At 43.9% G+C, this 25,959-nt stretch overlaps 1 protein-coding gene across 1 annotated transcript in view; it reads right to left on the reverse strand.

Annotated features, from left to right (window-relative positions):
- Positions 1 to 25,959, reverse strand: part of LOC117520920 (beta-1,4-galactosyltransferase 1-like) — a 91,799-nt gene that overhangs the window by 11,635 nt on the left and 54,205 nt on the right. Inside the window, exon 5 of the mRNA XM_034182264.1 lies at positions 7,234 to 7,356. Within this exon, the coding sequence (XP_034038155.1) occupies positions 7,234 to 7,356 (123 nt within the window). The remainder of the gene's footprint in view (positions 1 to 7,233; positions 7,357 to 25,959) is intronic.

Raw genomic sequence — 25,959 nt, forward strand, 5'->3', positions numbered from 1 at the left:
GACCTCAGAGACCTGCTTGTCACATATGGATGTAATAGCTCGGTGATATAAGATGGCATTTGACCATACAGAGCTCTAAAAGTCAGTACTAGAATTTTAAATTGGAGTCTGAAATGGATGGGGAGCCAGTGCAAGGAGAGGATTGGGGTTATATGTGACCTCTTTGATGACCTCGTCAGCAGCCTTGCAGCCGCATTCTGAACCGTTTGTAAGTGGTCCAAAGAGGACTTGCTAAGGCTAAAAAATAGTGAGTTACAGTAATCCAGACGTGACGACACAAATGCATGAATGATCATCTCCAACTCCGCCCGAGACACAATGCTGCGCAGACGGGCATTATTACGCAAATGGAAAAAAGACTGTGCCAGGCGGGTAACATACGCGTCAAAATTGAGGGAGTGATCAACCGTAACACCCAAGTTCCTCACTGCTGAGCAAACAAAAGGGGCCAGAGAACCAAGATTCCCAACCACAGTGGGAACAAACTCATCAGGGGCACAAACAAGGACCTCAATTTTTGCTATATTTAAAGACAAATAGTTTCATCCAGCCACCAATAACCTCAACACAGCTCTGAAGAGCAAATACCCTAGAGACCGTTTGAGGAGTGAATGAAATATACAGCTGGATGTCATCCGCATAACAGTGGTAGGAGACATCTTTAAAACTGCTCAAGACATGACCAAGTGGGAGCAAATATAGATCAAACAATATAGGTCCCAGAACAGAACCTTGAGGCACACCACAGGATAGCATGGCAGAGGAGGACATAAATTTACCAGTAGCAACAGCAAAAGTCCTGTGTGAAAGATAAGATAAAAACCAGTCCAGAGCAGACCCAGAAATGCCCACCCAGGTCCTTAGTCTGTTAACTAAAACTCCATGATCCACCGTGTCAAAAGCTGCAGAGAGATCTAAAAGAACAAGTACAGAATATTCACCTGCATCTCTGCACATTAAAATATCGTTTCAAACTCTGAGAAGGGCAGTTTCTGTAGAGTGCAAGTGACGGAAACCAGACTGAAATTTATCAAGAATATTATGTTCAGCTAAAACCTCATTAAGCTGTTTGGCCACCACTTTCTCTAAGACTTAGGAAATAAAAGGCAACTTTGAAATTGGTCTAAAATTTTGAAGGGGTAAAGGATCAGCATTAGGCTTTTTTTTTTTAAAGAGGGTGAATAATTGCCTGTTTAAAATACTGAGGGACATAGCCGGAAAGCAGTGATCTGTTTATTATCAATAAAACAACTGGGCCAATAGAATGGAAGACCTTTTTAAAGAAGGAGGTAGGGACGATATCAAGTGGGCAGGAGGAAGGTTTCAATCTGTCAACCAGACCAGTGAGCTCTTTCAGTGATATAGGTTTAAAACTATCCAGAACTGATGGCCGGGTAAGATAGGGGACAGGAGAAGAAAGAGAGGGATTAATATTTGCCCTGATATCACGAATTTTACTGATAAAAACGGACAAAAAATTGTCACAGTCTTCATTTGACTGAATGATAGCAGCAGGAGATGCAGGTGTAACAATGTCTCTGTGTCAAACAAAATTTTTGGATTCCGTCGGCTGTTAGAAATTAAAGTGGAAAAATAAGCAGCCCTCGCATCTTTCACCATATTATTAAAAGAGATTAAATGAAGGAGGTGGACCTGGAGCTTTGTAGATTTCCACAACCGCTCCATTTTCCGACATGATCTCTTAACGCTGCGAATACTGTCATTCATCCAGGGGGAGGAGTTATTCAGAGGGGCGTGTCTGGTTTTAAAAGGAGCCACTCTGTCCAAAATTGAGAGACGATGATTGAAAGAATTAACTAAAATATCAACATCATCTAAACTAAACAACTCATCACGGTTAAAAGCAGCAGAAAATACATCTGCAGTAAAATGATTAAAAATGCGAGAGCAGATCACAGGAGGAGCAGACGGACAATCCAGGTTAAGAGATAAATTAAAGAGAATACAAACATGATCAGAAATAAAAATATCCTCAGAATAAATAGACTCAATATTAAGACCCAGAGTAAAAACAAGATCTAAAACATGACCTTTGCTGTGTGTGGGGCCAGACACATGTTGGATCAAATTGAAAGATTCCATCAGACTGATGAATTTAGCAGCAGATTTACCTGAAGCATCATCAACATGGAAATTAAAATCACCAACAATTAAAACTCTGGACAGCTTGAGAGTTGTAGATAAAAAAGTCACTAAACTCCTAGAGGAAGGAAGTGCATTGACCAGGTGGACAATATATTAAAACACAATGAAAAGGATTAGTTCTCCCAACTTTTAAAATAAGTGATTCAAATGATGGAAACGATTCTGAGCTCACACGTCGACACACAAAGCTGCTCCTACAGACTGCAGCAAGTCCTCCACCACGTCCACACAAACGCGGCGAGCTGAAGAATCGGAACTTTTTGGGACAGAGTTCAATGAGGGGGGCGAGTTCCATCTCCCTCTGCCAGGATTCAGTTAGAAACAAAAATTCCAGGTCCTTGGACCGAATATAATCATTCAAAATGAAAGTCTTATTAGTAACGGAGCGTGCATTTAACAGCGCCATCCTGAGAGGAGCTGTAGCTGGATTCTCCACAGCGGACTGCTGGGGTACAGCACACAGGACCCGCAGAGACAAACCACTTCGCCTGCGGTTTCACACAGCAGCGGGGGGGCCACCATGGCCGCGGGAAAATCAGGAAACACCTGACGGAGACAGCAGGGCCGCCCGTGATGATCCAGCGAGGGAGACGGGCCGTACGTCCACACGTCCGGAGAAAGCAAGTTGATCAAACGGGATTGACGACATTTTCCCACAACTCTACGTTTCCAGAGCAGCCTCAGCCTCACCTGCACACCAGCTCTTCTCCCCCTCCTTCGTCTGCATCCGCGGGAGCTCCTATAGAGCTGACTGGCGCTAGCATCACCGGCTAACGGCACAAATGAAGGCCACCGAAAGAGCTCATCACTAAAAGAAGACGAGAATGAAGCTCCATAGTTCTCCATAGAAGCTCGGATATTGAGCAGAGCCTGACGGTCATACACCCAGCGAGCAGCAAGACCATCGTAGACCAGCAGGATGACAATCAACAACACACACACACACAACAGGTACACGGACAGCAGACAAATAAATATGAAATTGATTACTGGATCCTTAAACTCTGGACATAATAAACTCTACATGGTGGATCCTTGATCTCTGGACAGAAATAAAATCTGAGTTTTTGTCAAAAGCATTTCCTTTCAGACATTATTATTGGCAGGAATGTCTTTAAATACCTATGAGCTGAGCTCTTGCAGCTGCGCTGCAGGTCAGGTTTATAAAGAATGCAGGATGTCTCATTTTGGGAGGAAAAAACATTTTAGTCGATTATAGTTTGTCTGTATTGCAACGTTTGTAAGAGGTGTCATTTTATTTAAAGCGGTGATTCGTTTTGAAGTTATTAATTCCGTCAGAGAGCCATGCAGCGTTTGAAGCTCCTTTGTCTACTGCAACAAGACAAGAGTCCCAGTTAGTGACTTTAATCCACACAAAAATGACTCATGATATTTTAATGGCTTTCAGAGGGGTTAAGAAGCAGACTTACCGCTTCTGAAGAGCAGCGAATCAAAGAGCCACAAGCCAGTGAATCGAAGCAACGCTTCAAACTGGAGTCACGCTGCAGAAACGGTTGATTACAGACGCTGTACTGAAAATCGTAACGGTCAAAAATTATAGCGTAATGGCCGTAACGCAGGTTTGCGCTAGCTAGAACCCTGAACACACCACTATTTTATGATAAATTTCTCAGCGAGTTTTTCTGCTAAAATACCATTTCACGGATTTGAGGAAATAAAAATGAATTGTTTTGCTAGTTCTTTTAGACGGTGAGATTTTGCAAAGACGTAAATCTGTCCAAAGACGGCGAATAAGCATCCATGAGCACAGCTTGGGCATATACTGTGGCATTATGGGATTACTTTTCATTGGTATGCTGATGACAGTTGTACATGTCAACTGCTGGTAATCACATACACATGAAGTCCTTAAAGGATTGCCTTGCATCAGTGAAAAGCTGGATGTCCAGCAATTTCTTACTTTTAAACTCAGACAAGATCAAAATGATGGTTCTTGCTCCAGTGAGACATCAGCATCAGTTTGACCAGTTAATGCTTAGCCTAGGCTCGTGTGTCATACATCACACTGACAAAGTGAGTAACCTTTGGGTCATTTTTGATCCTACGTTGTCCTTTGACCTCCACATTAGAGATATTACAAGGAATGCTTTCTTCCACCTGTGAAATATAGCGAAGATTTGTCCCATCCTGTCTATGGCTGATGCTGAGACCCTGAATCATGCATTTGTCTCTTCTAGACCGGACTACTGCAATGTTCTATTTTCTGCTTTACCACAGTCCAGCATTAGGGGTCTCCAATTGGTTCAAAATGCTGCTGCCAGAATCTTGACACGAAGCAGAAAGTTCGACCACATTAGATCCATTTTGGCATCTCTTCACTGGCTTCCTGTCTCTGTGAGGTCAGACTGTAAGGTTCTACTATTAACCTATAAAATTGTTCACGGACTAGCACCTCCTTACTTAGCTGACCTAATTAAACCCTATGTACCAGCCCGGGCTCTGCATTCTCAGGGTGCAAGACTACTTTGTGTCCCTGGGGTGAATCAAAAGTTTGTTATTAGTAAGGCAACAGGTCTCGGCCTCACTACATCTAAAGTCTGGGTGTGTTAATGAAGCTTAGGGCTAGCGGCCAGCGATCACCTTAATATTCTCTCTGCTTTCCTTTTGATTTACTGCTGGTAAACTCATACCTTAGGTGCAGTTTTCCAGCCGATCGATTCTGCTCTTTTTCTCTCTGTCCGTGTTACCGACGACATCACACAAGGGTGACAGCTGCAAACCACAGGGCGCTGGACTGACCACGACATGCCATGCCTGAAGCTGATGCAGCACACTGCAGTCTGTCTTTGAAATAAACTGTGCTGCAGTGACAGGCCCACTGACAGCTTGACGGAGGAATACGGGTCCTGCACCCCAGATACTGGATGACCCCTGCCTGTGGCATAAATGCTTGTGGTCATCTAAATAATTGCATTTTGTTTTGACCACTGTTGCCTGTGTGCTTGCTCTGGGGGTTGTTAAGGTTAGACCAGGGGTGGGCAGTCATGTGTCATGTGCCGAAACAATGCAGGTTTTCCTTACTACCAATCACCTCAGCAGGTGATTTCATTAATGATCAGGTTTCTCAGCAGGAGATTTAAACAATGATCAGATGTTTATGCTCAGAGGAGAAGCTCATCAGCAACCCACCTGCTGAGGTGATTGGTTGCAAGGAAAACCTGCAGTGTCTCGGCCCTCACTGCCCACCCCTGGGTTAAACCTTACTCGTGTGAAACACCTTACGGCAGCTTTGTTGTGATTTGGCGCTGTAAAAATGAAATTAACTGAAAGTGAATTACATTTGACCGTGCTCTCAGTATTGATAACACAAGTTGTCTTATACAAACTTGTTTTAATACCCGAGACCACCAAATATGACCACTGGGTATTGCGACGACAATGCATCCATCCATCCATCCGTCTGTCTGTGCTCAGCAGAAGCCCAGTCCTCTTACCAGAGTCTTCAAATTCACAGGGAACATTCTTGGGACATAGACCTTCAAAGATGACTCACCTTGACCTATTTTAAGAGGTTATAAAGTCACATTCTGTTTCAATCTGTTAGTTTTTTTTTTTGACTGACAAGGTGACAGCCATAGTAGAGCTGCACCATGATGTCAGTGGCTTGTCTCTCCAAAAACACTTCATTTTGTGTGTTTATATACACGTTTCTCATATATTATGTAAAAGCTAACGAGAAATAAACACTTCTAAAACTGAAAATGCTGTTTTGGAACCTAATAACACCTCTGAAGTGATTTACAAGACATTTAGCGGACATTAGCGTCCATGCTAACGTCCGTTAACTCAAAGCTATCTTCTGCTCTTGTCAAAAGCTCAGTGTTACCACCTCAGCCGTTCCTCTGTTTAAGAAGACTGGATTATGGGATCTATCATGTGGGGCACATCTGTGTGGTTTTATATATGTTATTTCAGTTTTGTATGCATCTGCTTGCAATTCTCCCCACCAGACAGTTGGTGGTGGTAGTGCACCGAGTCAGGTTATGAGCAGACTGAAAGGAGCGGAGGAAGAAGTCCGGCTGAGCTCTGTTCTGTTAAAAAGAAAAAGAAATAAAGTTTGTGTTCAGTGAGTAAGACACCACTGTGCAGGGGACGGAATGATGTACTCACAGACGCCGTTAAAATGTAAATATTGTTTATGATTGATGGAGGGGCTTTATTGAACATGTACAAATTGTACATAAGACAATAATTAAACAACTGTAAATTATAAAGAACACAAGGCTCATATGGCCGAGGGTATTTTAGCATTATGTTATTTTTTAAAATTTTTTTTTCATTTACAGAACATTGCCTGAATCACTCACATGGTGTCTCAAACTAAACTGGACAACACCATTCACACATTCATTTCATCATGTTTAGATTGTTCTGATTCATTGTTGTTTTGCCTCAGCAAATCTTCTCTGGATCACTTAGAAGTGGCCCAGAATGTGGCATTGTCATTTTCTCTTGTCAGCACACAGAATTTATCAGTATACACTTAGATTCATATCACTTAATAAAGTATTTAAACTTTATCTGAACAAAATGCTGCTTGTCCCAGACATTCTGTTTTCAGTCAGTTTCTTGGATTTGATGTTTCCTTTCTGAGATCAGTACTATGGACAGCTCCATTCAATTAGCTCTGAACAACATGTCCATCTGTTCACTCCAACGGGCTTCTTTGGGAAATGTGGCTTAAACAAATAAAGAGAATATGCTAATTGGGAGGTGATGGTCAAGAGGTTAATTGGTGGGGATTGTGACCAGATGATCCTCAGTTCAAACCCTTGTCAGACTGTGTAGTCACTTAGGGCCCTTGCGTAAGGTCCTTAATCCCCAAGTTGCTCCCTGTGTGGTGAGCGCCTTGCATTTCAGCACCCAGACATCAGTCTGCATGTGTGAATGGGTGAATGTGAGGCTTCGTGGCAAAGCACTTTAACCATAAAAGCACTATAAAAATGCAGCCCATTTACTGTAACATAGAAATACTTTCATTGACTCTTCAGATTGACCATTGTGAAGAAAGAAGGCCCACAACCTTAAAATTTTTCATATGTGTACCTCTTGTAGAGGTCGTCATCCTCTCCTCCCCAGCCAAAGTAGTTGTTGGAAAAGCCATTAATCTTCTGGAACTGTTCCTTACTCATTGCGATAATGCCACCAACAAGCCAGGTATACGGTAACCTGACAGAATCAGAAAGAGACAAAATTAGGTTGCTCAGAGAGGAACTGATGCTCCTCTGTGTTGAAGTGGATAGAGTGATTGCTGATCATACCATATTTTTTTAAATTTGTCCGAGTGGGTGGAGACCTTGAAGTAGACCCAGATCTTGCTTTTGAAATTCCATTGACCCAAGAACTGTCAGGAGTTGAGTTTTTGGTTGTCTGTTTTATTTTGTGTATTTCGTTGGCCCTGGTTTGTTTATTCTCTTGCTGGGTTTTTGTGCTTGGGGTTGTCTGTCTCTGTCTCTCTCAGTTCTGGTGCTTTCCTTGCACACCTGTTTCTGATTTGCTGATTGCCACCTGAGGTGATATAAGCTCACTGAGGTTGTTTGTCTCTCGCCAGTTTGTCGTGCCCTGTGCCTTCATTCCAGCTCTGTATCTGCGTTCCATAGTCTTGCCTGCCTCCTTGTGTGTGCCTGACCTCCTGCCTGTTGCTTTGACCACGCTTGCTTGCCTGATGATTTTTGTACTGTTTTTCCTGGACTGCTTACTCGTGTACCGACCTCTGCTAACCACAATCATAAATCTTGTGAAAACCAGAGCTGTCTGCTTGAGCCGTGCTTTTGTTTTCTGCCATTCCTGACCATCCAGCCTGATAGTACAAACTGGCCAACGATGGACGCAGCCGGCACTAACCCATTTCAGCTGGCGGTACAACACCACAGTAAGCAGCCTGCACAACAACAGGATCACCTCACCGCACTCTCCTCCCGGTTTAGCGACCTCGCTAAGCGCCAGAACTTATTCATGGGGTCGGTGACCACCCACATGGGACAATTACTGTCTAGCCTTAATCATCAGGCTTCTACTGTTCCGGCCACCGGGAGCACCAGAGTGCCTCCACCATGGCTGTCAGCAACTGTACCCGAACCAGACTACTGCAATCTGCTGTCACCGCCTGAATGCTTCTCAGGCGAGTCCGGAGATGTCAGACCGTTTCTGACTCAGTGCGAGTTGAATTTTGAACTCATGTCATATAAATTCCCGTTCGACAGGGCAAAGATTCTTACATCATCACTCACCTGACTGGTCATGCATTGGCATGGGCAACAGATGAGTGGGGTCGCCAGTCTGCCACCTGTGCCTCTCTTCCGGCATTTACATCAGCTCTGCAATTGGTCTTCCAACACACCTCTCCGGGGTGAGAAGCAGCTCGATCCCTGATGAAGCTGAGGCAAGGCGGACGTAGTGTCGCCGACTACGCGGTGGACTTCCACATTCTGGCAGCCAGGAGCGATTGGAATTCTGCGGCGCTCCATGACGTGTTTTTCAGGGGCTCTCTGAAGATATCCAGGAACTGCTGATAGCCGTAGATTTGCCCAACGATTTGGACCAGCTCATTGCTCTTGCCATACGGACCGACCGGCGTCTGCAGGACCACCCTTGCTGTGCCGCCCGGCTGCCTGTCCAATGCTCCAGCCATGTGAGAGCAGGTCCTCCACACAGCGGTCCCGAGGAGTCCATGCAACCACGTCGCGCTTGTCTTTCTTCCACTGAGAGGCACCGATGCTGAGATGGTGGACTTTGTTTTTACTGTGGACATTCTGATCACATGATATCCAATTGTCAAGCCAGGGGTGCCACCATGCGGCCAAAGTCCGACATATGGGCAAGTCTTAATTCCATAACTCCATCCACAGCACAAAATGTAATTCCAGCAAAATTGTCCTCTGAGAACTCATCAGTTTCCATGTCAGCTTTCGTTGATTCTGGTTCTGATGCTAGTGTAATTTTGTCTTCTTTGGCCAGGGCTCTGCACCTGAAATTGGTAGAACTCTTGTGCCCTCTGGTGGTATGCGCAGTGGATGGCCATGAATTAGGTTGTATTTCTCACCGTACTTAGTCCGTTTCCTTAACTGTGGCAGAAAACCACTCCGAATCTATCAGCTTTCATGTATTTCACAATATGACTCATCCGCTGATCCTGGGGCACCCCGGTTAATAAAACACAGCTCTAATTTTGACTGGTCTAAGGGAAAGATTGTTTTGTGGGGCTCAGCCTGCAAGAAATCTTGTCTGTCAGAACCAGTGTATTCACAGCTGGAGTCTAACCCGGATCTCGCAGGGGTTCTGTCATGTTACCATGATTTAGCGCCGGTATTTAGCAAGTAAGGCTAAATCATTACCGCCTCACCGAGAATATGATTGCGCAATCGAGCTTCTCCCTGGAGCAAGCCCACCACGGGGAAAGCTTTTTTCACTTACAGTCCCTGAATGCAGCGCCATGAATGAATATATACAGGAATCCCTCACTACTGGTTTGATTCATCTTTCGTCCTCACCCACAGGGGTAGGGTTTTTCTTCGTCGAGAAAAAGGACAACTCGCTCCGCCCTTGCATTGATTATCGTGGGTTTAATGCCGTCACCATTAAAAATCGTTACCCGTTACCTCTCATCACCACTGGTTTTGAGTTGTTGGAAGGAGCAAAGATTTTTACTAAGCTGGATCTCCGCAATGCATACCATTTAGTAAGAATAAGAGAAGATGAATGGAAAACAGCTTTTAACACACCAACTGGTCATTATGAATACTTAGTCATGCCATTTGGCCTCACAAATGCTCCTGCAGTGTTCCAGAACTTGGTAAATGATGTGCTGCGTGAATTTCTCAGCAATTCGTTTTTGTTTATCTTGATATTCTGATTTTCTGCCCTGACCCGAAGACCCACACCAAACATGTGCACACCGTATTTCAGACCCTGTTACGCCATAACCTGTTTGTTAAGGCGGAGAAATGTGAATTCCATAAACCGATGGTTTAATTTTTTGGCTTTGTAATTGCTGAGGGGGAGATTAAGATGGACCCTGATAAAGTTGCTGCAGTACGTGACTGGGCTGTTCCCTCCTCACGAAAGGAGGTACAGAGATTTCTGGGTTTTGCCAATTTTCATTCACAATTTCAGCACTATTGCAGCTCCATTACACGATGTCACGTCGTCCCTCCGGCCGTTTGTTTGGTCACCTGAGTGCGAGAAGGCTTTCAAGGTTCTAAAGAAACACTTTATAGCGGCCCCTGTGCTACTCCTCCCTGACCCCGCTCAACAGTTTGTGGTAGAGGTGGATGCTTCAAATGTGGGTGTGGGTGCAGTTCTTTCACAACGAAATCCTACTGACAATAGAATGCACCCATGTGCCTATCTGTCAAAGAAGTTGACTGCAGCTGAGCAAAATTACAGCATCGGAGACCGCAAACTGTTGGCGGTAAAAGTGGCCTTGGAGGAGTGGCGCCACTGATTGGAGGGGGCACAAACGCTGTTCGTAGTTTACACTGATCACAAAAATTTAGAATATTTACGATCTGCCAAGCGCCTTAATGCGCGTCAAGCTAGGTGGGTGATCTTTTTCAGCCAATTCAACTTTGTGCTTTCATACCAACCAGGTTAAAAAAAAAAGAAAAAAAAAAAAAAAAAAAAAAAAGGGGAAACCAGATGCTCTATCCCGTCAGGGTGAACCGGTCGATGCCTCCGCCGATCCAGGTACAATACTGCCAGCCTCCTGCTTTGTATCTGCTCTCACGTGGGAAATTGAGTCTAGGGTCTGGTCTGATAATGATGGGGTTCTGGTGCCCCCGGTTGTCCCACCGGCAACCTTTTTGTTCCAGACACGCTCAGGGGGGACGTGATCAGGTGGGGACATGACAGCCATTTTTCTTGTCACCCAGGAATAAAGAAAACCCTTTTTGTAGTTCAGAGGATTTGGTGGCCTGGGTTATCCAAGGATGTGTTGGAATATGTCAACACCTGTCAGACATGTGCCATGTATAAATCATCTAACCGTCCACCCGCCAGATTATTAATGCCGCTGCCTGTGCCTGCACATCCCTGGTCCCACATTACGATGGACTTTGTAACCGGTCTTCCACCCTCCAAGGGCAACACTGTAGTTCTTACTGTGGTAGATAGACTGTCGAAGGTGGCACATTTCATTTCACTGCCCAAACTCCCGTCAGCCAAGGAAACAGCCAAGGTTTTGCTGAATCATGTTTTTAAATTAAATGGTTTTCCCCAAGATATTGTTTCTGACAGAGGCCCTCAGTTCGTGTCCAATTTTTTCTGCCGAGTTCTGCCGTCTAATCGGGGTTTCCGTCAGTTTAACATCAGGCTACCCTCCACAAGCCAATGGTCAAACGAAACGTCTAAATCAGGAATTAGAGAAGGGTCTCCGTATTCTTGCCTCGCAACAGCCTGCCACCTGGTCCTCACAAGTACCCTGATAGAACTGACCCATAATCAGTTGCCCTCTGTATCTACCGGTTATTCCCCTTTTCATGTCGTTTATGGTCATCAACCCTCTATTTCCCCCCACAGACATCAACTCCTCGGTCCCCTCTGCACTCCGTCTTGTTCTTCGCTGCCGACGAACTTGGGAGCGGGCCTAAGAGGACATTGATCCGCACGTCCCAAGCCTATAAGTCTGCCGCGGACCGTAGGAGGTCCTCCGCGCCCTCTTATGAACCCGGTCAGAAGTTATGGCTCTCCACTCGCCATCTTCAGTTAAAGGGCCTGCCCAGAAAATTAGCTCCCCGGTTTGTCAGCCCATTCCCAGTCTCCAAGCTTGTTAATCCAGTTTGTGTTCATCTCCGTCTCCCTAGGTCACTGCGTATTCACCCCACCTTTCATGCCAGTCAGGTAAAACCAGTTAGATCTAGTTCTTTATGCCCTCCAGCTGTTCCCCCCACCTACCGCCTGGTGTGAGGATGGTGACCCAGTGTTCACAGTGCAGCAGCTCTTGGACTCTTGCCGTCGTGGTTGTGGGGTGCAATATCTCGTCGACTGGGAGGGTTATCGCCCCGAAGAGCGGTCGTGGGTTCCCTCCCGCTTTATTCTTGATCCTGCCTTGATCTGTGAGTTTCGTGCCTCTCGTCCTGCTGTGCCTGGGCCGTACGTAAGGGGGGGGAGATACTGTCAGAAGTTGAGTTTTTGGTTGTCTGTTTTATTTTGTTCTGTTATTTTGTGTATTTCGTTGGGCCTGGTTTGTTTATTCTCTTGCTGGGTTTTTCTGCTTGGGGTTGTCTGTCTCTCTCTCTCTCTCTGGCCACACCCCGGTTCTGGTGCTTTCCTTGCACACCTGTTTCTGATTTGCTGATTGCCATCTGGAGTGATATAAGCTCACTGAGGTTGTTTGTCTCTCGCCAGTTTGTCGTGCCCTGTGCCTTCATTCCAGCTCTTTATCTGCGTTCCATAGTCTTGCCTGCCTCCTTGTCTGTACCTGACCTGCTGCCTGTTGCTTTGACCACGCTTGCTTGCCTGCATTTGTGTCCTGCCATTCCTGACAATCCAGCCTGATAAGAACACTTTGGTACAGTCAGGTCCATAAGGTTTTTGTACATATTGCCTCCACACAATATTGTGCACCACCACAATGGAAGTGAAATTAAACAAAGATGTTCATCTTTAATTCAACAAGTTTCACAGCAACACTGCATGAATCACTGAAGAATTACTGCCATTTTTATACACAGTCCCGCTATTTCCAGTGCTCATAAGTAACTGGACAAGCTGATTATTACCTCCATGAGTAAGGTAATGTTTTCAGTATTTCTGTTTGTTTGTGTATAAGCAGGTTTACACAAAAACATCTGAACTGATTATTGGCAAAGGATGAAACCATTAACCTGTAAAATGGATCTAATTAAGGGGTAAAAACATGAATTCACTCTAATGTCCATATTATTTCACCTATCATACTATTCTCCAGGTTATCTGGTTAATTTTTCCCTTGTACGAGGTCTGTTAGAAAAGTATCTGACTTTTTAATTTTTTTCAAAAACCATATGGATTTGAATCACGTGTGATTGCATCAGCCAAGCTTGAACCTTCGTGCGTATGCGTGAGTTTTTTCACGCCTGTCGGTTGCGTCATTTGCCTGTGAGCAGGCTTTGTGTGAGCTGTGGTCCACCCCTCTCGTCGGATTTTTATTGCAAATAAAATGTCTGAACAATTTGGAGCTTTGCTGCATCAAATTTTTCCAGAAACTGTGAGAGACCTCCAGGTGGACACCATTCGGAAAATTCAGATGGCTTTCAGGGACGATTTTATGGGAATTACACAGATTAAGGAGTGCTCCAGCCGGTTTAAAGACCGCCCACAGCGTCTGAGAGCGCGGCGCACTCCGAGCGCCGATCGACAGGCTGAAACACCCAGATCATTTCAACGTGAAGGCTTTGTTGATCTGGGACGTCGTCTGATTTACACAACAATGGCAGAAGATGTGGACATCAGTACTTTTTCGGCACATTCCACTGTTACAGGAGTTTTTTTTTCATGGGAAGAGGAGCGGAGGGATGCACCACTGTGCCGCTCATGGCGCGGCACAAAACCACCTCCGTGTTGGTCTCACAGGACGGCTTTCAGACGGCTTTCGGTGGCTTTTCAGTCGTGTGACTATCCGAGAAATTGTGCATGAGCTGGACATGCCCCAACATGTCCTGTGAGGCTTCATCACGGCGTTGCTTTGCGCCATGCAGCTCCACCGTGACGTGCAGAATTCCTCCGCACGTCTGTCTTAATGTGCTGAAAAAGTGCTGATGTCGACGTCTTCCATAATTCCTGTGCTAGTCAGACGACGTCCCGGATCAACAGAGCGTCCAGTTTGGAAATGAACGGCACATTCCACTGTTACAGGAGTTTTTGTCATGGAAAGAGGAGCAGAGGAATGCGCCACCGTGCCGCGGCACAAAACCACCTCCATGTTGGTCTGCATGTCCACCTGGAGGTCTCTCACAGTTTCTGGAAAAATTTGATGCAGCAAAGCTCCAAATTGTTCAGACATTTTATTCGCAATAAAAATCTGACGAGAGGGGTGGACCACTGCTCACACAAAGCCTGCTCACGGGCGAATGACGCAACCGACAGGCGTGAAAAAACTCACGCATGCGCACGAAGGTTCAAGCTTGACTGATGCAATCACACGTGATTCAAATCCATATGGTTTTTGGAAAAAAAAAAAAAAAAAAAAAGGTTGGATACTTTTCTAACAGACCTCGTAATTATTGTCAGGTGTCATGTTTTAGTTTGAGCTTCATATCCCCATCTCCTTGTGCTGTTATTTCTTCTCCTGGAGATTTGCTGAGGCAAAAGAACAATGAATCAGTTGAAGAATCAATGGTTAGATGGCTGCCCGTCTAAACTGAGCGATCAGGGGAGAAGGACAGCTGGCTGTGCTCTTGAGCAGCGCTCTAACATCTGCTCTGTTTGTTCATAAAATTGCATACCGTGACCATCCAAAACTCTCCACGAAATCACTAAAAACAGCTCAAGCTCAATACTACTCAATAAAGCTCCTGGGGACTCAAAATGTCTTTTTTCCACAATAAACCACTTCTTGAAATCAAATGTGCCTTCCAACACCTTTGACTCAGTAACATTGCAATAAATTCAGTGAATTTTTTTGCTACCAAAGTCAATAACATCCGCACTTCTCTGGCTCATTTCACCCCAAATCTCCCTGCCGACACTCCCAAGCCTGTAAACAACCTTGTGGAGTTTGAGGAAGTCTTGGTGGAGCGCACTATCCACAAGATAGGATCCTCCACTTCCCCGCTGCACCCTCTCCCCACTGCTCTGTTAAAACAAAACCTCTCTGCCATCAGTCCTCTTATAACTTCAGTAATAAGCTCCTCATTTCACTCTGGTCTCGTCCCATTTCCTCTAAAATCAGCCCTCATTAAACCACTCCTGAAAAAACCCGGCCTGGACCCAAACACCCTGGCAAACTACAGGCCCATTTCTAACCTGCCTTTTATTTCAAAGGGTTTTGGAAAAGGTTGTGGCTAGCCAGCTGGAGCAACATCTGCAGATCTGTGAACTTTATGAAAAAATTGCCTCTCGCTTTCGTGCAGCACACAGCACTGAGACAGCCCTGGTCAGAGTCACTAGTGACCTGCTGGTGGCAGCTGACCAGGGCTTTCCATCTGTCCTGGTGCTGTTAGACCTGATTGCTGCATCATCAACAAGCATGGAATTTCATTCCACTGCTATGCTGATGATACTCAACTCTACCTGCGAACTGACCCCACATCCCCAACAACTGTTCTGTCTACACTTAGAGCCTGCCTGGAGGAGATAAGGGCATGGATGACAGGAAATTTCCTACAGCTAAACACCACCAAAACAGAAGCCATCCTTGATGTCACACCACATCAGCTCCACTCTTCCCCCATTACAGCTCTCTCATTTTCAGGCCACTCCATCCTCTTCTCCTCCTCTGTAACAAACCTCAGGGTCAGGTTTGACCCCACCCTCTCCTTTGATCATCATATCTAAGACCTCTGTAAAATCTCATTCTTCCACCTTCAAAACATTTGTAAGCTCCGCCACTCCCTCTCCTTCAGTGATGCTAAAAGGCTGGTCTGCACCTTTGTCTCCTCCAGGCTAGACTATTGTAATGCCTTCCTCATTGGGATCTCGGGCAGAAGCTCCAGCACATCCAGAACTGCGCTGCCCGAGTCCTGATGAGGAGGCGCAAATATGACCACATCACCCCCATACTTCAGTCCCTCCAATGGCTCCCGGTCCAGCAGAGGATTGATTACAAGATCTGCCTGCTGACCTCCCACTGCCTCTACGGCCACGCCTCGGACTACCTGACAGAGCTCCTCCTCACTCCACACACGACCACCCAACACCTCTGGCTCACAATCAAATCGCCTCTTCCAACCTTGGACCAAGCGTCGCACCATGGGGGACAGATCTTTTCAGGCAGCTGCCCCACGACTCTGGAATGCCCTGCCCCAACACCTGAGAGCGCCACAATCTGTGGAGTCTTAAAAAAAAAAAAAGCTTAAAACATTTTTTATTTAGAAAGGCTTTTAATGTGAAATTTGAATGTGTTTCAGTTCATATTTATGCTGTAGCACTTTGAGAGTTTCTTGTAAATGTAAAGTTCATTATAAATTTATTATCATTATTATTATTATTAAGGACCTTAGTCAGGGAGGTGGCCACAAACCCGATGGTCACTCAGCATTCCTGTGTGGAAAGAGGAGAATCAAGTCAAATTTATTTATATAGCGCCAAATCACAACAAACAGTTGCCCCAAGACGCTTTATATTGTAAGGCAAAAGCCATACAATAATTACAGAAAAACCCCAACGGTCAAAACGACCCCCTGTGAGCAAGCACTTGGCGACAGTGGGAAGGAAAAACTCCCTTTTAACGGGAAGAAACCTCCAGCAGAACCAGGCTCAGGGAAAGGCAGTCTTCTGCTGGGACTGGTTGGGGCTGAGGGGAGAGAATCAGGAAAAAGACATGCTGTGGAAGACAGCAGAGATCAATCACTAATGATTAAATGCAGAGTGGTGCATACAGAGCAAAAAGAGAAAGAAACACTCAGTGCATCATGGGAACCCCCCAGCAGTCTAAGTCTATAGCAGCATAACTAAGGGATGGTTCAGGGTCACCTGATCCAGCCCTAACTATAAGCTTTAGCAAAAAGGAAAGTTTTAAGCCTAATCTTAAAAGTAGAGAGGGTGTCTGTCTCCCTGATCCGAATTGGGAGCTGGTTCCACAGGAGAGGAGCCTGAAAGCTGAAGGCTCTGCCTCCCGTTCTACTCTTAAAAACCCTAGGAACTACAAGTAAGCCTGCAGTCTGGAATTAACAGGAAGCCAATGAAGAGAGGCCAATATGGGTGAAATATGCTCTCTCCTTCTAGTCCCCGTCAGTACTCTAGCTGCAGCATTTTGAATTAACTGAAGGCTTTTCAGGGAACTTTTAGGACAACCTGATAATAATGAATTACAATAGTCCAGCCTAGAGGAAATAAATGCATGAATTAGTTTTTCAGCATCACTCTGAGACAAGACCTTTCTAATTTTAGAGATATTGCACAAATGTAAAAAAGCAGTCCTACATATTTGCTTAATACGCACATTGAAGGACATATTCTGATCAAAAATGACTCCAGAATTTCTCACAGTATTACTAGAGGTCAGGGTAATGCCATCCAGAGTAAGGATCTGGTTAGACACCATGTTTCTAAGATTTGTGGGGCCAAGTACAATAACTTCAGTTTTATCTGAATTTAAAAGCAGGAAATTAGAGGTCATCCGTGTCTTTATGTCTGTAAGACATTCCTGCAGTTTAACTAATTGGTGTGTGTCCTCTGGCTTTATGGATAGATAAAGCTGGGTATCATCTGCGTAACAATGAAAATTTAAGCAATGCTTTCTAATAATACTGCCTAAGGGAAGCATGTATAAAGTGAATAAAATTGGTCCTAGCACAGAACCTTGTGGAATTCCATAATTAACCTTAGTCTGTGAAGAAGACTCCCCATTTACATGAACAAATTGTAATCTATTAGATAAATATGATTCAAACCACCGCAGCGCAGTGCCTTTAATACCTATGACATGCTCTAATCTCTGTAATAAAATTTTATTGTCAGCAGTATCAAAAGCAGCACTGAGGTCTAACAGGACAAGCACAGAGATGAGTCCACTGTCCGAGGCCATAAGAAGATCATTTGTAACCTTCACTAATGCTGTTTCGGTACTATGATGAATTCTGAAACCTGACTGAAACTCTTCAAATAGACCATTCCTCTGCAGATGATCAGTTAGCTGTTTTACAACTACCCTTTCAAGACTTTTTGAGAGAAAAGGAAGGTTGGAGATTGGCCTATAATTAGCTAAGATAGCTGGGTCAAATGATGGCTTTTTAAGTAATGGTTTAATTACTGCCACCTTAAAAGCCTGTGGTACATAGCCAACTAATAAAGATAGATTGATCATATTTAAGATCGAAGCATTAATTAATGGTAGGGCTTCCTTGAGCAGCCTGGTAGGAATGGGGTCTAATAGACATGTTGATGGTTTGGAGGAAGTGACTAATGAAAATAACTCAGACAGAACAATCAGAGAGAAAGAGTCTAACCAAATACCAGCATTACTGAAAGCAGCCAAAGATAACGATATGTCTTTGGGATGGTTATGAGTAATTTTTTCTCTAATAGTTAAAATTTTATTAGCAAAGAAAGTCATGAAGTCATTACTAGTTAAAGTTAAAGGAATACTCGGCTCAATGGAGCTCTGACTCTGTCATCCTGGCTACAATGCTGAAAAGAAACCTGGGGTTGTTCTTATTTTCTTCAATTAGTGGTGAGTAATAAGATGTCCTAGCTTTACGGAGGGCTTTTTTATAGAGCAACAGACTCTTTTTCCAGGCTAAGTGAAGATCTTCTAAATTAGTGAGACACTATTTCCTCTCCAACTTACGGGTTATCTGCTTTAAGCTGCGAGTTTGTGAGTTATACCACGGAGTCAGGCACTTCTGATTTAAGGCTCTCTTTTTCAGAGGAGCTACAGCATCCAAAGTTGTGCTCAATGAGGATGTAAAACTATTGACGAGATAATCTATCTCACTCACAGAGTTTAGGTAGCTACTCTGCACTGTGTTGGTATATGGCATTGGAGAACATAACAAAGAAGGAATCATATCTTTAAACCTAGTTACAGTGCTTTCCGAAAGACTTCTACTGTAATGAATCTTATTCCCCACTGCTGGGTAGTCCATTAAAGTAAATGTAATTAAAGGTATAGGTATTAAAGGCAATTTGTTCATGTAAATGGGGAATCTTCTTCACAGACGAAGGTTAATTATGGAGTTTCACAAGGTTCTGTGCTAGGACCAATTTTATTCACTTTATACATGCTTCCCTTAGGCAGTATTATTAGAAAGCATTGCTTAAATTTTCATTGTTACGCAGATGATACCCAGCTGTATCTATCCATGTAGCCAGAGGACACACACCAATTAGCTAAACTGCAGGATTGTCTTACAGACAAAGACATGGATGACCTCTAATTTCCTGCTTTTAAACTCAGATAAAACTGAAGTTATTGTACTTGGCCCCACAAATCTTAGAAACATGGTGTCTAACCAGATCCTTACTCTGGATGGCATTACCCTGACCTCTAGTAATACTGTGAGAAATCTTGGAGTCATTTTTGATCAGGATATGTCATTTAATGCGCATATTAAACAAATATGTAGGACTGCTTTTTTGCATTTGTGCAATATCTCTAAAATTAGAAAGGTCTTGTCTCAGAGTGATGCTGAAAAACTAATTCAAGCATTTATTTCCTCCAGGCTGGACTATTGTAATTTATTATTATCAGGTTGTCCTAAAAGTTCCCTGAAAAGCCTTCAGTTAATTCAAAATGCTGCAGCTAGAGTACTGACAGGGACTAGAAGGAGAGAGCATATCTCACGCATATTGGCCTCTCTTCATTGGCTTCCTGTTAATTCTAGAATAGAATTTAAAATTCTTCTTCTTACTTGTAAGGTTTTGAATAATCAGGTCCCATCTTATCTTAGGAACCTCATAGTACCATATCACCCCAATAGAGCGCTTCGCTCTCAGACTGCAAGCTTACTTGTAGTTCCTAGGGTTTGTAAGAGTAGAATGGTAGGCAGAGCCTTCAGCTTTCAGGCTCCTCTCCTGTGGAACCAGCTCCCCATTCGGATCAGGGAGACAGACACCCTCTCTACTTTTAAGATTAGGCTTAAAACTTTCCTTTTTGCTAAAGCTTATAGTTAGGGCTGAATCAGGTGACCCTGAACCATCCCTTAGTTATGCTGCTATAGACGTAGACTGCTGGGGGTTTCCCATGATGCACTGAGTGTTTCTTTCTCTTTTTGCTCTGTATGCACCACTCTGCATTTAATCATTAGTGATTGATGTCTGCTCCCCTCCACAGCATGTCTTTTTCCTGGTTCTCTCCCTCAGCCCCAACCAGTCCCAGCAGAAGACTGCCTTTCCCTGAGCCTGGTTCTGCTGGAGGTTTCTTCCTGTTAAAAGGGAGTTTTTCCTTTCCACTGTCGCCAAGTGCTTGCTCACAGGGGGCCATTTTGACCGTTGGGGTTTTTCCGTAATTATTGTATGGCTTTGCCTTACAATATAAAGCGCCTTGGGGCAACTGTTTGTTGTGATTTGGCACTATATAAATAAAATTGATTTGATTAAGAAATGATCAGACAGAAGGGGGTTTTCAGGGAATACTGTTAAGTCTTCAATTTCCATACCATAAGTCAAAACAAGATCTAAAGTATGATTAAAGTGGTGGGTGGACTCATTTACATTTTGAGCAAAGCCAATTGAGTCTAGTAATAGATTAAATGCAGTGTTGAGGCTGTCATTCTCAGCATCTATGTGGATGTTAAAATTGCCCACTATAATTATCTTATCTGAGCTAAGCACTAAGTCAGACAAAAGGTCTGAAAATTCACAAAGAAACTCACAGTAACGACCAGGTGGATGATAGATAACAACAAATAAAAGTGGTTTTTGGGACTTCCAATTTGGATGGACAAGACTGAGTCAAGCTTTCAAATGAATTAAAGCTCTGTAGGGTTTTTGATTAATTAATAAGCTGGAGTGGAAGACTGCTGCTAATCCTCCCCCTCGGCCCGTGCTATGAGCATTCTGACAGTTAGTGTGACTCTGGCTTTTATAACAGCTTGCAGTCTCTGAGGCATGGACTTAATGAGTGACAAACAGTACTCTTCATCAATCTGGCTCCAATTTTCTCTGATTGCTGTTGCCAGATCAGCTTTGCAGGTTGGAGCCTTGTCATGGACCATTTTCTTCTTTCCACCAAAGATTTTCAATTGGATTAAGATCCGGACTATTTGCAGGCCATGACATTGACCCTATGTGTCTTTTTGCTAGGAATGTTTTCACAGTTTTTTCTCTATGGCAAGATGCATTATCATCTTGAGAAATGATTTCGTCATCCCCAAACATCCTTCCAATTGATGGGATAAGAAAAGTGTCCAAAATATCAACGTAACCTTGTGCATTTATTGATGATGTAATGACAGCCATCTCCCCAGTGCCTTTACCTGACATGCAGCCCCATATCATCAATGACTGTGGAAATTTACATGTTCTCTTCAGGCAGTCATCTTTATAAATCTCATTGGAACGGCACCAAACAAAAGTTCCAGCATCATCACCTTGCCCAATGCAGATTCGAGATTCATCACTGAATATGACTTTCATCCAGTCATCCACAGTCCACGATTTCTTTTCCTTAGCCCATCGTAACCTTGTTTTTTTCTGTTTAGGTGTTAATGATGGCTTTCGTTTAGCTTTTCTGTATGTAAATCCCATTTCCTTTAGGCGGTTTCTTACAGTTCGGTCACAGACGTTGACTCCAGTTTCCTCCCATTCGTTCCTCATTTGTTTTGTTGTGCATTTTCGATTTTTGAGACATATTGCTTTAAGTTTTCTGTCTTGACGCTTTGATGTCTTCCTTGGTCTACTAGTATATTTGCCTTTAACAACCTTCCCATGTTTGTATTTGGTCCAGAGTTTAGACACAACTGACTGAACAACCAACATCTTTTGCAACACTGCGTGATGATTTACCCTCTTTTAAGAGTTTGATAATTCTCTCCTTTGTTTCAATTGACATCTCTCGTGTTGGAGCCATGATTCATGTCAGTCCACTTGGTGCAACAGCTCTCCAAGGTGTGATCATTCCTTTTTAGATGCAGACTAACGAGCAGATCTGATTTGATGCAGGTGTTAGTTTTGGGGATGAAAATTTACAGGGTGATTCCATAATTTTTTCCTCAGAATTGAGTGAGTCCATATTTTTTTCCCTCTGTAACCGTTACTGACTGCCACAATTTTTTTTCCTGATTTCTTATAGTGTTTCTTAAAGCCAGATAGTTGCCATTTGAAATGACTTTAGTTTTGTGTCATGTCTGTGATCTGCTTTTTTTCTACAAAATTAAACAACTGAATGAACATCCTCCAATGCCGGTGATTCCATAATTTTTGCCAGGGGTTGTAGAAGGAAACCAGGCACTGTCCCTACAGTGAAGCATGGTGGTGGCAGCATCATGCTGTGAGGATATTTTTCAGCAGCAGGAACTGAGAGACTAGTCAGGATTGAGGGAAAGATGAGTGCAGCAATGTACAGAGACATCCTCGATGGAGATCAGAAAATGGCTGTACACTATCGCTCCCCATTCAACCTGATGGAACTTAAAAGGTGCTGCAAAAAGCAATGGGCCAAACTGCTCAAAGATAGGTGCACCAAGCTTGTGGCATCAGTAAGTCAATAAGTCTTGAGGCTGTAATTTGTAAGGGTTTGCCCTGGTTCCTGTTGGTCTGTCTGGTTCCTACTCTGTCTTTCCAGGTGAAGCTGACTGTGGCAAATTTGCTGTTTGGTGACACCTGGCTCATCCGCTCCTGTCAAGACTGCACGTGGGAGCTGATCGGCATTCCCAGCTGACGGTCATCTCATCTCATTCTGATCAGTATAAGACCTCAGATCCTTCTCTGATTCAGGGCCAGAATCTCTGCGAACATCTGCTTACCTCCAGCAGAACCTCCGTGTTCCTCTGGTTTGCCACCAGTTCCCAATTGTGCTCCTGCAACACACCCAGCCGGTAACCTGATCTTATGTGCTGTTTAAAACCCCTTTCACACCGTGGCTGCTCCCAGTTGCTTCCTGTGGTGTCATGATGACGCGTCAGGTGCGTGCAGCAGGGGGCAGAGAGGAAGTGAGAATGCAGCCTGCAGGTTCTCTGCACAGAGAAGTTGGAGTGCACAGTTTGGCAGCAGACAGACTGTGCACTCTGACTTCTCTTCTAGTTTATATTTCTTCTGGTGCAGAGCTGCGCTCTGAGTTCTGTTATAATTTATCTTTCCTCCTTTGACCTCGCGCGAACGAACCGTCCGTAAGCAAATGTGGAGATGTCTGGAGTTCTACTTGATGCTGACTTGTCCTGTCTCTGGCAATGAGTCTGTGAGCAGGACTTATGTCCTTTTTTTACTGTGATGAGAGAGTTTGAGCAGAGAACAAGGAACTAATGCCTGCAGCCAGACTTTTTTTTTTTTTTTAGTTGTTCACATGTGCGCGCGTGAACAAACCGTCTATGAGTGGACTAGAGATGTCCGGACTTTTTACTGGATGTCTCTGGCAATCAGTCTGTGAGCAGGACTTTAATGTATTTTATTTAAACACTTTTGTGAGAGAAGAAGCTGCTGCTGCCTCACAGTGCCTCTCTTCACCAGACAGCTCCACACAGAGAAGGAGCTGAGCTGCAATCAGCATTTTTTTCCTGTGGTCTTTTTTTTTTTAAGCATGTTTTTACTGCATTGAGTACACAGTATAAAAACAATCCTGCGTGATTTATACTGCAGGAACAATGGAACACAGCAGGAATCATAAATTGGCTTCTGGTCATGCTGAGTAACGTCTCTTTACCCAGGGTTATGCCTCTTTGCCCCGACTTGCACTGGAACCACTTCTTTTCTGCAATTTCTCTGGTAGTCAGACGACGTCCCGGATCAACACAGCCTTCACTTTGGAAATGATCTGGTCGTTTCAGCCTGTTGATGGCCGCTCAGAGCGCGGCATGCCCTCCGCCGCTGTGGGCCGTCTTTAATCCGGTTGTAATGGTCCTTAATCTGTGTGACGCCCAGAGTATCCTCACCGAAAGCCGTCTGAATCTTCCGAATGGTTTCCACCTGGCTGTCTCTCACAGTTTCTGGAAAAATTTGATTCAGCGTTGCTCCAATCGCTCAGCCATTTCCCTGACAATGAAAATCCGACGAGGGGGGTGGACCAGTGCTCACTCAAAGCCTGCCCACAGGCGAATGACGCAACCGACAGGCGTGAAAAAACTCATGCATGCGCACGAAGGTTCAAGCTTGGCTGATGCAAGTGCACATGATTCAAATCCGTATAGTTTTTTAAAAAATAAAAAGGTGGGATAGTTTTCTAACAAATCAAATCAATTTTATTTATATAGCGTCAAATCACAACAAACAGTTGCCCCAAGGCGCTTTATATTGTAAGGCAAAAGTCATACAATAATTACAGAAAAACCCCAACAGTCAAAATGGCCCCCTGTGAGCAAGCACTTGGCGACAGTGGGAAGGAAAAACTCCCTTTTAACAGGAAGAAACCTCCAGCAGAACCAGGCTCAGGGAAAGGCAGTCTTCTGCTGGGACTGGTTGGGGCTGAGGGGAGAGAATCAGGAAAAAGACATGCTGTGGAAGAGAGCAGAGATCAATCACTAATCATTAAATGCAGAGTGGTGCATACAGAGCAAAAAGAGAAAGAAACACTCAGTGCATCATGGGAAACCACCAGCAGTCTAAGTCTATAGCAGCATAACTAAGGGATGGTCCAGGGTCACCTGATCCAGCCCTAACTATAAGCTTTAGCAAAAAGGAAAGTTTTAAGCCTAATCTTAAAAGTAGAGAGGGTGTCTGTCTCCCTGATCCGAATTGGGAGCTGGTTCCACAGGAGAGGAGCCTGAAAGCTGAAGGCTCTGCCTCCCATTCTACTCTTAAAAACCTTAGTAACTACAAGTAAGCCTGCAGTCTGAGAGCGAAGCGCTCTATTGGGGTGATATGGTACTATGAGGTCCCTAAGATAAGATGTGACCTGATTATTCAAAACCTTATAAGTAAGAAGAAGAATTTTAAATTCTATTCTAGAATTAACAGGAAGCCAATGAAGAGAGGCCAATATGGGTGAGATATGCTCTCTCCTTCTAGTCCCCGTTAGTACTCTAGCTGCAGCATTTTGAATTAACTGAAGGCTTTTCAGGGAACTTTTAGGACAACCTGATAATAATAAATTACAATAGTCCAGCCTGGAGGAAATAAATGCTTGAATTAGTTTTTCAGCATCACTCTGAGACAAGACCTTTCTAATTTGAGAGATATTGCGCAAATGCAAAAAAGCAGTCCTACATATTTGCTTAATATGCGCATTGAAGGACATATCCTGATCAAAAATGACTCCAAGATTTCTCACAGTATTACTGGAGGTCAGGGTAATGCCATCCAGAGTAAGGATCTGGTTAGACACCATGTTTCTAAGATTTGTGGGGCCAAGTACAATAACTTCAGTTTTATCTGAATTTAAAAGCAGGAGATTAGAGGTCATCCATGTCTTTATGTCTGTAAGACATTCCTGCAGTTTAACTAATTGGTGTGTGTCCTCTGGCTTCATGGATAGATAAAGCTGGGTATCATCTGCGTAACAATGAAAATTTAAGCAATGCTTTCTAATAATACTGCCTAAGGGAAGCATGTATAAAGTGAATAAAATTGGTCCTAGCACAGAACCTTGTGGAACTCCATAATTAACCTTAGTCTGTGAAGAAGACTCCCCATTTACATGAACAAATTGTAATCTATTAGATAAATATGATTCAAACCACAGCAGCGCAGTGCCTTTAATACCTATGGCATGCTCTAATCTCTAATAAAATTTTATGGTCAACAGTATCAAAAGCAGCACTGAGGTCTAACAGGACAAGCACAGAGATGAGTCCACTGAGGCCATAAGATCATTTGTAACCTTCACTAATGCTGTTTCTGTACTATGATGAATTCTAAAACCTGACTGAAACTCTTCAAATAGACCATTCCTCTGCAGATGATCAGTTAGTTTAACAGACTCTTTTTCCAGGCTAAGTGAAGATCTTCTAAATTAGTGAGATGCCATTTCCTCTCCAACTTATGGGTTATCTGCTTTAAGCTGCGAGTTTGTGAGTTATACCACGGAGTCAGGCACTTCTGATT

The sequence above is a fragment of the Thalassophryne amazonica genome, chromosome 11 (assembly GCF_902500255.1).
Source record: "Thalassophryne amazonica chromosome 11, fThaAma1.1, whole genome shotgun sequence".
Classification (NCBI taxonomy): domain Eukaryota; kingdom Metazoa; phylum Chordata; class Actinopteri; order Batrachoidiformes; family Batrachoididae; genus Thalassophryne; species Thalassophryne amazonica.